Here is a 13870-nt window from a genome sequence, read left to right as displayed (position 1 = left end):
GTAATAAGAAAAAACTGCCTACAGTGAAATCATGTCGTGCTCGTCTATTTTCAATGTAAAATAGCTATAGCCTGCTTGAAAATGATCATGAGGTCATCAACTTTACAGCATAACTAATGTATTTACATTAATTTATAGAATAAGGCCCAAAGTTTAAATCAGGTCAAAGTCTAACTAGCTGTAGTTTACACATTACTATGTTGAAGCTATTATCATCACACCAGTATAAATCCAAACTTATTTCTAATTCTAAAAGCTTTTTATGTTGACTGTTGCAGACATCGAAGTGTCACAGAGTCAATCCAAACGTATGCTATGTATTTTTAGTCCAGCTTTCTGCTGTCAACGTAGCTGAGCTTGATATGTTTTAAGCCTTTTTAATTATTCACTGTCTATGTTTCTTACTGAAAAACGCAGCAGGCCTAATGCTCAGTGAAATTTGTTTTTAAAAAGTGTGGGTTGAAATATACAAAAAAAAAACAAAGCACTGCTCACGTCTCACTAAAAAAAGAGTTTTTCTTCTAAAGCCTGGTCTTAGTTGAGTATCTTACTAAATGAGACTTTTTAAAATGACATCAACCACACATGGAAGTTATGCTTCGGTTCTCCTGCTCCCTCCACTGTGTGTGATGTCTGCATTCAGATCCCTGACACCACACAGCAGGGATCCATCCAGCTCCTGTTTGGCCTTGCAGCCTCTTCCCTCCCAGATTATCAGGCATTCATTGGTTGCACACGGCATTGTTACGCAACAACACATTTGAATTTCAAAGCCTTTTCGGGAGATTACACAGTCAGCCCACCGCAACCCCACACGCACCCGCCCCGGGATGCTAATGATATGTTGTTTTTAGCTGTGGCATATTACGCAGACATTCAACTTAGATACAGGAGATCTTAGTAGCGTGGTTATTTTTGGTTCGTTTAATGTTTGTTTTTAAGGATATTATCAGAAATGGTTAACAGAATATCTGTTGCAGTCATTGGCAGATTGAAGTATGCAGACTCAAGTTTAGAGTAAATAAACTTGAGTCTTATTGTACTACATATGTGTAATGACAATAAAGGTGTTTTAGTGTAAGTTCAAACTTGCTTTTGGTAAGAAAGTATGTATATTTATTTTAAATTAAGTGTAGCACTTTAGATAAGTGATGATCCTTTTTGGAAGACAAATAACATGAACTTTATCATTCAGTATCTCTAAACTACAAAGGATCCAGTCTCTGAAAGTCTCTGCTAAGGGCAATTGCACTTTAATATTAGCTTGTATTGGCACTTTTGTAAATGCAGAACGTTTGCGGCTGTTGCGCTAGTACATAATAGCTGCAGAGTGAATGAACTGTGAGAGCTTTGCGTCTTCCGTAATGCATGTTTGAATAATGTGAGCAACAGCCTCGTTTCAGTGATAGTAAATGCAGTCAAGCTAACAGAACCATAATGTTAGACATAAACTCTTCTGCCAGTAGAATAATGTTTATTTTACCACTAAAAAAATGATAAAGACAAAACACATACAATCAAAAAAGGGCAAACACACACACACACACACACACACACAGGCACAACGGTAGTTACCAGTGTTATTGGTAACTACCTCATAAGGAGCGAGGAGGGGAGGATACACAAGGCAAGCAGCTCTTGTATCTAAGCAACAACAGACAGCAGAGATGGTCCTTGATCACTGCTGATGATGATGTTTCATTGTGTTGTGTGTGTGTGTGTGTGTGTGTGTGTGTGTGTGTGTGTGTGTGTGTGTGTGTATGTTGCCTTGGTATTGCATTCACAGGCTAGTTGAAGTTGCTTTGGCGTTGTTTGGCGCCTGCGTTGCCATGACACCGACTGATGCCTTTGACGCTGCCACGGCCGACAGAGGGGAGGATTTAGATGAGGATGTGGGATGCTAAGATTTTCCTTCTGCTCCTTGAGAGAGTAAAAGACAGGAGGGGAGGGGGGGGGGGGGTTTACTGTAGCTGAGAAATTGCATTGGATAAAGAGTTAACTGTGGAGTTGAAGAAACACATTCATGAACAAGCTTCTGACTGTTTTTTTTTTTTTTTTTTTTTGTCAGATTCCCAAAACTCTGAAAAAGAGACCTACAGCTCCCTCTACTGCATGAAAGTGGAAGAGCATGAAAAAAATGTGATGATGGGAAAAATATTAATTAAGGAATAATATTCCTGTGATATTAAACGAGGCTTCTTATTGTGTTTCATAATGTCCTTCACACTAATTTGTAGTTTTTTAGTTTAGTTTTTTTTTTTTGTTTTCGTTTCGTTTTGTCACATCAAGCTACAAAAACACCCACTATAAATGTCAAAATAAATCTTATTAAATCTCACAACGACAGAACTAAAGGAGCTGCAGTGACTCTACATGACATCGCCTTTGTCATCTGCTTATACTTTGCTTTGTAGTCAGCCCTGGAATATTTACACTGCAGAGTGAAAAAATACATTACCACTGTTTTAATGAAGAATGTCATTGTGTGAAAGTTCACACCGACTCTGGGAAACATTGTTTTTTTACAGCCTTTTTCTCCTTCTCTGTGTCTGATTACATTTAAATATGCAGAGCTGGGAGGCAGTTTTAGAGGATCAGTGTGATCCCGTTTCTGCTCTCCATCTGTTATAGTTTTGTTGTTTGTGAGCATCGCCACTGACAGAAACTTAAAAGCTGTATTGTTCGGCTTTTATTCTTGATTTCTCCTCATTCATTTGTTGTTTAATTCATGTGTGTCCATAGCTGCCATTTGTTTGCGTGCTCTCGTGATCTTGCTAAGTGGGGCAGAGGTGGAGTCGGCCCACTGGCTACTTCCAGTTGATGTTGTCACCATGGTGAAAGTGGCGCGTTGAGCCACCTCGTCCCTCCCTCCTTTCTCCCGTTGCTACGTTACAGCACTCCTTTTTATGCCCGTTATCTGCTCACCTATCGCCTAACCAAGGGCACTACTCTAACAGAGGAGAGTTTCTTTATCACCTGTTTTAGATGGTCTTGCCTTTATCCACTTTTTCTTGTTTTTGTTGATTTTACATGTGCGTGCGCCCTAACACCCACCAGTGTTACAGTGCTGTTGGTGTTGTTTCACACTGTCAAGTTCAAGTGAATTTTGACAATATGCTTTGCTTCATAGCACCTGTTCTCAGCACATGTCGTGACTGATTTGATGAACCATTAGCTGAGTATCTATCTATCTGTCTGTCTATCTGAATGCTTTGAATTCTGACTTAATTTGGACGTCTATATAGAAGAAGACAATATCAGGACTGCTCTCTAGGACCATTTTGGATGTCTGTGAACCTGCATTAAAGCCCAAAATGTAGACCACAACATTAAATAGCATTATTTAGTGTTGCATATCTGTATGAACTAGAGACCAGTATGGATGAAATTACATAATGTGTATGTATAGAGCAGAGAGGTTCTTTTTGTGGCAAGGTAAGCTCACTTCATTTCTGTTGGGCTGTCTGGCCCTGGAGAGACTATCAGTGACTCACCACTCAGTCTGTACTCTTATGTCTCTGTCCTTTTTAACCTCTGGGTCAGTGTGGAGTCATGGAGTCTCAGAGTCGGGCTGACGATTTAAACACACACACACACACATACTTTCTGTGTCTCGCCTTTCTTCTAGTGGGTGAAGCGAGGAACCTGATTCCTATGGATCCAAATGGTTTATCGGACCCCTATGTTAAACTCAAGCTCATCCCAGATCCAAAGAATGAGACCAAACAGAAGACGAGGACCATCCGCTCATCTCTGAATCCCTGCTGGAATGAGTCCTTCACCTTGTGAGTCAAGTCAAGTTAATGTGTGTAACTGTTGTGCCTGTATGGATGTTTATTTCTGATAACAATAATAACTGTAGAGCATTATGGTCATGGTTAATACATTTTAAACAAAAGACAGAAGCATGACCTCTGGTGTGTGTGCGTGTGTGTGTTTGTGCTTAGTAAGCTGAAAGCATCAGACAAGGACCGCCGTCTGTCCATTGAGGTGTGGGACTGGGACCGGACTACTAGGAACGACTTCATGGGCTCCATGTCGTTTGGAGTATCCGAGCTCATCAAGGCTCCCACGTGTGGATGGTCAGTCAGCCTCTGAGACTTATTCTTTAAAATAAAAAAAAACTATTACTGAATAAACTGTGTGTTAAACACAAATAAAGTACTTTGGATTGGATTGTAAATAGAGAGCCCTAGTGTAATAACAGTGAAACACAAAACTGTTCTTACAAGTGACCTGTGATACTGTAGATTACACACAACTCAGAAAAGGTGAACCCCCAGACCTGTAAGAGTCTTAAAAGACTTGACAGTCAGATTAAAATTCTTTTAACTACATTTTAAACCTTTAACTGAGTAAATGAATGTGGCACCACTGTTTAAGACAGGAAAGAGCCTGTTTTCAGTTCTTAAAGCAGACGTGCCAACGTGACACTTCACTGACCCCATCGATTGTGACCAACTTCCCTTCAGAAAAGCCGAATCCAACTTCATTTACTCTGACACACATCACCTCTGTCTGTCTGCTTTGTCTCATAATGGCAAACCCACACTCACAGACATGTTACAGTCACTCTTCCATGCACCATGTTATCATACCTGCCTCCACGTAGCCTAAACTGAGCCTGATCGACTGCTGCTGTTCGCTGCGAGTTAGGAACTCCAGGAGATACCCGTGCGTAAAAACGCTGGGCACACACGTAGTACATCTACGGTGTGTGTGTGTGTGCTGGTTGGTGTATTGTACTCCATTTTTCAGATCATTAAACAAGTTGCCAGAGGATGTGTACATTAGAGAGGAAGTAGAGTTAAGAGTAAAGTAGTGCTGACAGAGAACAGACCTGCAAACACTTCACAGCTACTTATGTTTGAAGTGGTGCAGAAATACAAAGATATATAGCTGAGTAGGTGGAAGAGAGGAATTAGGAAATACGTTCATTTACAACCACGTGTGTAAAAAGTAAAAAGTAGTTTTCCTTTATTTTTTTGCCCCCTGTGTCAGGTACAAGTTGTTGAACCAAGAGGAGGGAGAATATTACAATGTTCCAATCCCAGAGGTGGACGACATCAACCTGGAGCTCCGACAGAAGTTCGAGGTGAGCACTGAGAGTCAAGTTTGCAAAGTTTGCAACATTGCACAGAGATTTTCTTTTTTACACGTCTATTGTACAAACACATAGCTTCAACAGAATGAGTCCCTCTATCCCGTCACCATGGTAACCGTCGTCATGTTCCCGCTTGTGCTTTTTCGCCCTGCGTGCCAGAGATGGAGATCACTTTCTTCTGGTATTAAAGTACATGCTTTTTGATCTTCTTCTTGAATTTTAAGGAACATCTCATATAAGAAAAGGTTGCAAAAGGCGAACGTACAGTCAAATCAAACAACACAAGAAGCCTCCACAGGAGTCCCAGAGAGCTTTATGTAAGAAGAGCAGGCACGCACAAGAATTTATAACACTCACTCTAAATACTCACCTGTTACAGGAGAGACGTGAGCGCTGAGATAGAAAGATTGCTCAGATTGCTTCAGTCCAAATTCTAACCCAGCTATCAGAAGCCGTTATTTGCATGTCTAAATGAAGATAAACATTATTATTTTAAGTAATCAGCTCTAGCTGTGTGTTGCCTTTACAGTTACATTACAATTCCAGTTACATTTCTAAATATGCAAAGTTAACAGAAGGTGAAATCACGTAGACAGTCTAAATAAAGCCCAGGAGGGTTTTTATTGATCTATCTATTCATTTATTTATTTTCCACACTAGCAAACTACTTGTTTCTGCAACTGCTTCAAACAAAGTGAGCGTCAACCTGTAGATATATAAGCAGAGAAGAAAACAATAAAACCCAGGATGTGTTTTTGGTTTCTAAAGCCCACATTTGTATGAAAACAGAAACACCTGAGGAACTCTTGTGTGGTGTTTTCAAAGCATCACGCTCTCATGTTTTCTAATGTATCAACGTTTTTTTTTATTTTATTGTATTGATTTTCATGTGTCGTGTTATCTTTTTCCTCGCTCTTTACTCCCTCTCTCCCAGTTTTGCTGGACCAGTGTGCAAGTTTTGTCTAAGTTCGTTTTGCCAAAAAAACAAATTCACATGCTCTATCGTCACTGAGTTCAGTTGATGTTAATGTGAAATTCATAGTAAACATGTTGGTGAATGCAGCTGTACGTGCATATAGATTTTAAAAGTTTTAAAATGCACAACTAATGTAACTGTAAGTAAAATAAAAGCAACTAATGTTTATGGATTTATTATTTCTGAACTGTATTACTGGTGTGATTTGTTGTACATGAAATAAGCACACTTGGACTTTTATCAGCTCTAAAGAAACCTTCACTGAAACTAGACCTTGCTCTCTGTGAGCAGACTATTTACTGCAGGTGTCTGTCAGTAATTTTCCATTTTCTGCAACACATTACAAAAATCTATGCTCTAAATAAAACCTGTTTATTCCCTTACTAATAACTCACAAATAGTAGAAACAAGTGCAAAAACATATGGGATTCATGAATTAAAAAAGGAGCTGGAAAAGACTGAGGGCGGTTTTATTAAAGTCCAGCTCTGTGTGTGGTTTAACACCGAGTGTAAATTTAATTTCCTTGCAGCCGTCCTCAAGACACTGAGTCTTGTTTTTAATTTGCCGCTTCTCTCTGCACTGTTCAGAGCTGACCTTGAATTTCCTCCGTGGCTGGCGTCTTCACACAACTGTGCGGTTGCCGTGGAAACTAGAGATGCAGCCAGATGTGATGGAAAAGGAACTATTCTGTTTTCTAGTCATGTCTCTGACTTTTATAGATTATAGTTTAATGTTTATATTTGCAAATACAGTACTGAAACAGATCAAAATAATGGTTCATCACTTGTCCACCTTGTTTTTTTATCATATTTTTTATAGTAAGACACACATGCACACATCAACTAACCTTTGACCGCACTAATAAGTGAGTTTCTTCTTTTTCCTAGGCCTGCCAGTTAAATATCCACTATCTCAAGGTAGCTTTCCTGCCTGCTTCGTCTCTATTTTGCTCACTCCCAGTTTGCATCACACTCACTTTACTTACTCTCTTAGGATTGTTTGTGGATCTCTACTGGGCTTCCACAAATGAATCTGATTTACTAACAAAAGGCTCTTAATGGTTTGCTTGTTGTGATTCACACGCTAAATTGCAGTGATTATTTTTCTGCTTTCTCTCACACTCTTATACAATAACTTTCTCCTTCTTCCTGTTCACCTTTTCCCATCTTTATCACACACATACAGTACAGTAAAACCTGAGAGGCTTCGTGTAATTTGAATATACAGCAAAATAACAAATCATACCTCATAGCAGCACTTATGACATCTACTGCAAAGATCACATCAGCAAACTCTGCTTCATTCGCTGTGATTGCATTTGGCTTTAAGGCACAAACAATGAAGTAGTGACCCAACGAAGTGGGTCTTATGGAGACAAAATTTTAATTATGGTGCTGCATATATCAGATTTGCCTTAAACACAAACGCCAAACAGCATTATTGTTAGTAAATGCACCACTCCGGCCTGATCCCACCTTCTAGTAGTCCGCCATTCATCCGGATTATAGAAGGACAGAAGGCTGTCAGGACATGAAGCATGGTTGGACACTCGCTGATACACAGTATGAATGAATGCACACACTCAGGTTCTCAATGTGCTTGGTGTGCATGCCAGATTTCTCCACATGGTGGCAGTGTTATATTTATTATAAGACTAAACGGTGTGTTTCTGTACTGCATCTGTTGGACTACAACTCGTGGTGTGTGACCCTCGACTCTAATGTTCTAGCCTTTGTTTGTGTTAGATGTGACTCTCTCTCTTTTACATTGCAAATGTCTCATATACAGTTGACTTGAATGTACTTTATTTTGAAAATTATTGAAGGTAGAAAGTGATGTAATGCAATGTAATTTCTAGACTAGATAAACCAGTCTATGCATAGTGTTGATGATGCGATATCATATTGTCACAAGCTTAAATTGACATTGTTGATCAGTGCCCAGGCAGGATTTATGTCAGTTATACCCAACGCAAAGAGAAAAACTAAAATGTATTCTTGTTTTCCAGAGTTTTGTAATTTAAGGGATTTAAAAATGTATCTAGTAAATACAAATAATTAGATAAACGCTTAAAAAAAAACATTTTAGGGCGATGGATTGTTTTCTTTTCCTTTTTAAGCTTTTTTGTTCCCCTCAGATTTTCTTGGGAACAGCTAGTTTCACCATCACGTGTGATGATGATGTCATATTGTTAGAAAGAGGGATGCTAACCTGTAAGACACTTAAATTCTCTGTGGTGCTTTTATTGTTATACTAGCATACTGTTCACCTCTGTAACTACAGCTGACCCACCTAGTCAGTGTTTACACAAACCTGCTGTATAAGGACTGGTAAATAAATATGCAACAGTTGTAATGTTGACTATATTTTTCTAATCAAGAGTAGAGAAATGGTTGGCCTGGCAACAGCCTCTCTGTGACCCACCAGTCGGCTGTTTTCTGTGCTCTATCTGACAGAAACAGACCACCACTGGAGCCATGATGGGAGCTGGTAGGGTCCTAATTGCTCTTTTTGTTCAAAGATGCTTGGCAGGCCGGTCACTGTAACAACAGGGAACCTTGAAACGCCGGCATGTCCCCATTGACTGCCTGCCTCGCAATTTCCCCTAAATGCATCAGCAGTGAGATCCTGCTGGATATCTGTGAGGATGTCTGAATGCAATAAAGAAAGTGGTACGCCAGTGGAAAGAGCAGACCACTTTGTTTCCTCTGCATGGAACTGAAGCTAATCAGCCGTCTCTGATAATGAGGGATTAGTGCGTCCACCAAGGCACCTTGTAGCAAATATTAACATAATAGCTGCTAAACAATTAGAGAATCACTCATCGTGTATAAGAATGTAATAGCCAGCATGCAAAACACAGTAAAAATATCTTGAATGGGATTGAAAATGAAACACATCACCTAACGTCAACTTGTTTTTAACCATTAAGATGAATTATTTTTATGACTCTTATATCATTTGCAATTTATCTTAGTGACATGTTCTTACATTTTCAACCCATTCAGGCTGATATTTTTATTACAGTTCTAAAATGGTTTTGTGGTTGTTACATTATCAGTTGTTTGTGTTCCAGCTTTTATTGCTAAAAATTAGAGCCCATTGAAAAGCTGCACACACACACTTTCCGGCAGTGATTAATAGCTGGAAAGCACCTGTGTCATCACTTGTCTTCTACTGAGAAAATGGAAACGATCAGTGATTTAGTTTTGCTTGTGGCAGTCAGTCATCTGCTCTGTGATCTGATAAGAACTGTCTGCATCAGCCATGTGAGAATATAGCTGATACTGGCATGATGACTGACCATGTCCTCCTGTCAAATCCTATGAAAGGGTCATCATATTAGTTGTCTCACTGAACCGAAAGGTGCAGAAATATACAACTTATAACTGCTTATCCACAGCTTATCCACATTTGAGAATTGTAAACGTTATGCCGAAGAAATACGTAGATAACATCTCGTAAGAAACCCACAGCAAAGACACAGTAAGATCTTGAAAATACTCTTACTTTATTCAATTTCTATTTTTAATGTATCTGTGTGTATATTTTACATGACAGAAAGCCAAGCTGGGCCACGGCAAGAAAGTGATCACACCATCAGACCACCGAAGGTTCAGTCTGCCTTCAGGTAACATGGACCGGGTCGGACTCAACGACTTCAACTTCCTGGCCTTGCTGGGGAAGGGCAGCTTTGGGAAGGTGAGAGCCAGGACAATAAAAATAATGCTTAAAAGATTCAGCACCTTTTTTTTAATTCCTTGTGAGTGACCTTTGACCTGTGACGTCTCCACTGACTGCAGGTAATGCTGGCAGAGATGAAGTCAACAGAAGAGCTGTACGCCATCAAGATCCTGAAGAAAGATGTGGTGATCCAGGATGACGACGTTGAATGTACGATGGTGGAGAAGAGGGTCTTGGCCCAGAGAGACAAACCGCCCTTCCTCACACAGCTTCACTCCTGCTTCCAGACAGTGGTGCGTAAAACCTTCGGTCACTGCTGGAGTCGGGGTTTTGGCTGCATAGTTTCTGCACTGCTGACAGACTTCTCAGAAAAAAAGGAAACCTAACTTTATTTAACAGATGCCATTGTGCTCCTTCATGCTTTCATCTGCTGTCAGTTCACTTCCTGCCATGTTAAATTATTACCTCTTTATTTGCATTTCCTTCTTACATTTATTCACACCCTTTCGCCAGCGGCCATGCAGAGAAAATTGATACTTAACTGAGACCTCTCTTGAATACGAAGTCTCCAGCATGACGTCAATTCTTTGCATTTACAGAGTGAATAAAAACCACATGTACTGATCAAATCCTCCTGACTTATAATACAAGTATATAAATGTGACCAAGCTGCTGTACTGAAAGAATAGATGACATTTAATACTTTTAAAATGAATTATACTCACCTCTAAGATATAAGGCTGTATATACACTATTCACACTAACATATATCATTATAATATACATTATATTTACATTGTTTTCTTCTGAAGAGCACTCAGTGTAATTTACTGCTCTTTTGTAGTCTGCATATATTGTCCTTCTTTGTGTAGGAAACACTGGACAGTAACCGTTGTGTTGCAGGATCGGCTGTACTTTGTGATGGAGTACATTAACGGAGGAGACCTCATGTATCATATCCAGCGTATGGGCAAGTTCAAGGAGCCACAGGCAGTGTAAGCTACTTTGTAGTTCATATACAGACATATTGAAGATATCTTGCAGGCAGCCTAAATGTTTTATAGCAACTGAGTAAGTACAAAATTAAAGAAAAAACCCAGTATACAACAGTAACTGCATCCGATTTTGAAATATTTTTTGTGCATGCATACATACCTGGGACATTTTAGGACTGTATGACATGGTATAGGATGGTTATGTACTGTTCTCTTTTATTTGGTAGAATCACTTGTGACGGCTTTTTTTTTAATGCAGGTTTTATGCTGCAGAGATTGCTGTTGGTTTGTTTTTCTTGCACCGAAAAGGAATCATCTATAGGTGGGTGATGATGGATGGATGGATGGATATAGATAAATAGAAACTGGTGGACATAGTAAAGCAGACAAAGAACAACAGAGAAGAACAACAGAGAGAAGAAGTGAGCAGGAGCTGAGAGACAGAATGACTGAGAGAAAGAGATTAAAAATGAATGTGTAGATTTAACCTTGCTGCTCTGTCTGAGTTTAAACTGTGGAGCCTGGATAACCTTAAAAAGGAGGCGAGGATCAAATCCATACTAATCATCCTGATGCAAAAGCAAAAATAGAAAGGACAGACGTCCTTGATTAAGGTCACTTTGTTCTTCTTCAGTGCTTCGGCTAAAAACTCATATCTATTCTTCATATCACACCTTGTGTTTTTCATCCTGACTCAAGTTTGTGATGGATATACAGTAACTGTCACAAGTGGTGCCTGATAGAAGGAAATTGAACACAAGCAAAAGTGCTGGTTGAATTGTAAGAACAGAAAGAAAAACAGGAGGAAACAGGATGGCAAGTTTTGACACCAGTAAAATATGGTTACCCAGATGATAATGTGTGTTGTGAACAGATCAACTGCTCAGAGCAACACTGGTGTTTCTGTGCTCCAATAGTCCCGAGATCAGCAAACAAAAAGCCTTGACAGGAAAGTGCATCTACACAAACACTCACAACCTGTCTCTGCTGCAGGGATCTCAAGCTTGACAACGTGATGTTGGACTCTGAAGGCCACATCAAGATAGCAGACTTTGGCATGTGTAAGGAGAATATGTATGAAGGCATGACCACACGCACCTTCTGCGGCACGCCAGACTACATTGCACCAGAGGTGAGATGTCTGACATTTTCACATTTACAAACTATGGGGGAATTAATGTATTTGTTCTTACATACTGCTAACACTTAACACCTTCACCTAAAATGAAGGTAGGGGCTATTTAATGGTATTATGATGAATTCTCATATTTATAATACACACATATATACATACACACACTGTCCAACCAAAATAGCTTTGATTACGGCACAGTGGCATCATTCCGATAAGCTTCCGATAAGCACTGAAACTACCCTGTGTCCCAGCACCGTGAAACAAATTGCTGTTGTCATTTTTATGAACTAGTTTATATCAAAAATCAACCAATTACTGTGAGGTCATAAAGTCCTGGTAGTCAAAGACAATAACATGTAGGCTACAGTATGAATGTGAGCTCAGAAAGGAAAACAAATGACAGCTACTGTAAAAAGAGAAAATTTTATAGTGTTATTACACAGAATAAAGAGCAGAGATGGTTCATAAGGATAATGAGATATTACTTTGTCTGTTTGTTAATATGTTGTGTACATTATATTTAAACATATGTCTCCTCCCATTTGCCTGAGTCGCGAGGGAGCTCTGTGTGAAGAGGGAAATCCTTACTCCTGGCTGCTCACAGAAAACTTAATCAACACAGGTCATGGCTAAAATAATTCAGAGACTACTCAGGAGGAATTTTAATGCACATAGAGTTTCAATTTAAAAAATTCTGATTAAATCTCAGGACAAGAAACCACACAACAAATTACAACTTTGTCAACTGTACAAATTGTTGCATATCTATCTCTGCAATTGCAGCTGTGTTTTAGCTCTTCGCCTGTATGTGTGATTATTATTGTGTGTGTAGACTGTGTGTGTGTGGGAGGGAGATGTAGGATGGTAAATTGGATGGTAGAAGAAAGCAGCTTTGTTATGGCAGCTCAAAATAGCTGACTGCGTTTAATAGTGGTTGATTTGGTTAGCATTTAGACAAGAGAAATGCTACTGTGGTGTCTTACTTTCACTTTACTACAGTACTGTTACACTGCTGCATCCATCTTTACCTTCCTGTTATCAAGCAATAACTGAGTAGGGAAATGTGGCTGCATGTTTATGTGTGATGTTTTTAACATTCACATTTTTTGTCTCATGTCAGATAATAGCATACCAGCCCTATGGAAAATCTGTGGACTGGTGGGCTTATGGGGTTCTTCTGTATGAGATGCTGGCAGGACAGGTAATGTGGTCTGTACATTTACCTGTAGAAATTATAAACCAAGCAAAATTGCTCAAAAGACGACTAATTCCCAGTTATTTCTATTATCAATAATTGGTTAATCCATCAGTTTCAATATTATTTTTGCTGCTGTTACCTGTTCTATAAATTGAAGTTGCAAGGTTTGCAGTAGTTGCAGTGTCTTTCGCTACTTCATATCAGAGCGGACACAAGGCACCAGTTTAGTTTCCTTTTTTTCTAACATTTAACAAAGCTGCAAACCTCCAGTCGTATGTTAAATGTTCCAGAGGTTCACTAATGTGGCAAACTCCTCTGAGAAGAAGTGCATTAAAATGCCAAACCAATTATTGTTGTTCTTTGCCCCATTAAATAAAAAAATGTAGAGTGCATATTCATGATTTATTCACTACAGCAAACTATTGTAAATTGATTGTTTACACCAACACCATCTGTCAGTTTTTTAATCATACAGAGCAGCTTCCATGATTATAAACAAGACGTTAGCACTTACAGTTGGAGAACTGTGTTTTTTTGTTAAGGTTTCCAGTTTCCAGGCAACACGGAGGATTTTTCTTTTTTTTTTTTTACTAAAGATGGATCACACACACAAACACTATCAGGAAATAATAAATAACAGGATTTGATATTTATTTTTTTACTAATTCAGTGAGTATTATAGCACCTAAAGCTAAAAGTGTTACTTTCAGTAGCACCTCATTGTAAAGTTAGAGTCACCTACAGTACAGTACTTATACTGTCCACAGAGAAGGAAGG

The 13870-nt window shown here is 39.1% G+C and overlaps 1 protein-coding gene across 2 annotated transcripts in view; it reads left to right on the top strand.

Moving 5' to 3' along the window:
• The window catches only part of si:ch73-374l24.1 (protein kinase C alpha type), a 78260-nt gene that overhangs the window by 59600 nt on the left and 4790 nt on the right, over positions 1 to 13870 (top strand). The window contains exons 6-15 of one of the 2 annotated variants that reach the window (XM_026350790.1): positions 3629 to 3785; positions 3948 to 4082; positions 5002 to 5095; positions 6969 to 6998; positions 9643 to 9783; positions 9885 to 10058; positions 10669 to 10760; positions 11020 to 11082; positions 11754 to 11892; positions 13016 to 13096. In XM_026350790.1, coding sequence (XP_026206575.1) covers positions 3629 to 3785; positions 3948 to 4082; positions 5002 to 5095; positions 6969 to 6998; positions 9643 to 9783; positions 9885 to 10058; positions 10669 to 10760; positions 11020 to 11082; positions 11754 to 11892; positions 13016 to 13096 — 1106 coding nt within the window. The remainder of the gene's footprint in view (positions 1 to 3628; positions 3786 to 3947; positions 4083 to 5001; positions 5096 to 6968; positions 6999 to 9642; positions 9784 to 9884; positions 10059 to 10668; positions 10761 to 11019; positions 11083 to 11753; positions 11893 to 13015; positions 13097 to 13870) is intronic. The other variant, XM_026350799.1, reaches the window with a different exon arrangement.

Source organism: Anabas testudineus, chromosome 8, assembly GCF_900324465.2.
Source record: "Anabas testudineus chromosome 8, fAnaTes1.2, whole genome shotgun sequence".
In the NCBI taxonomy this organism is placed as follows: Eukaryota; Metazoa; Chordata; class Actinopteri; order Anabantiformes; family Anabantidae; genus Anabas; species Anabas testudineus.
This window is presented reverse-complemented; position numbering and strand designations above follow the sequence as displayed.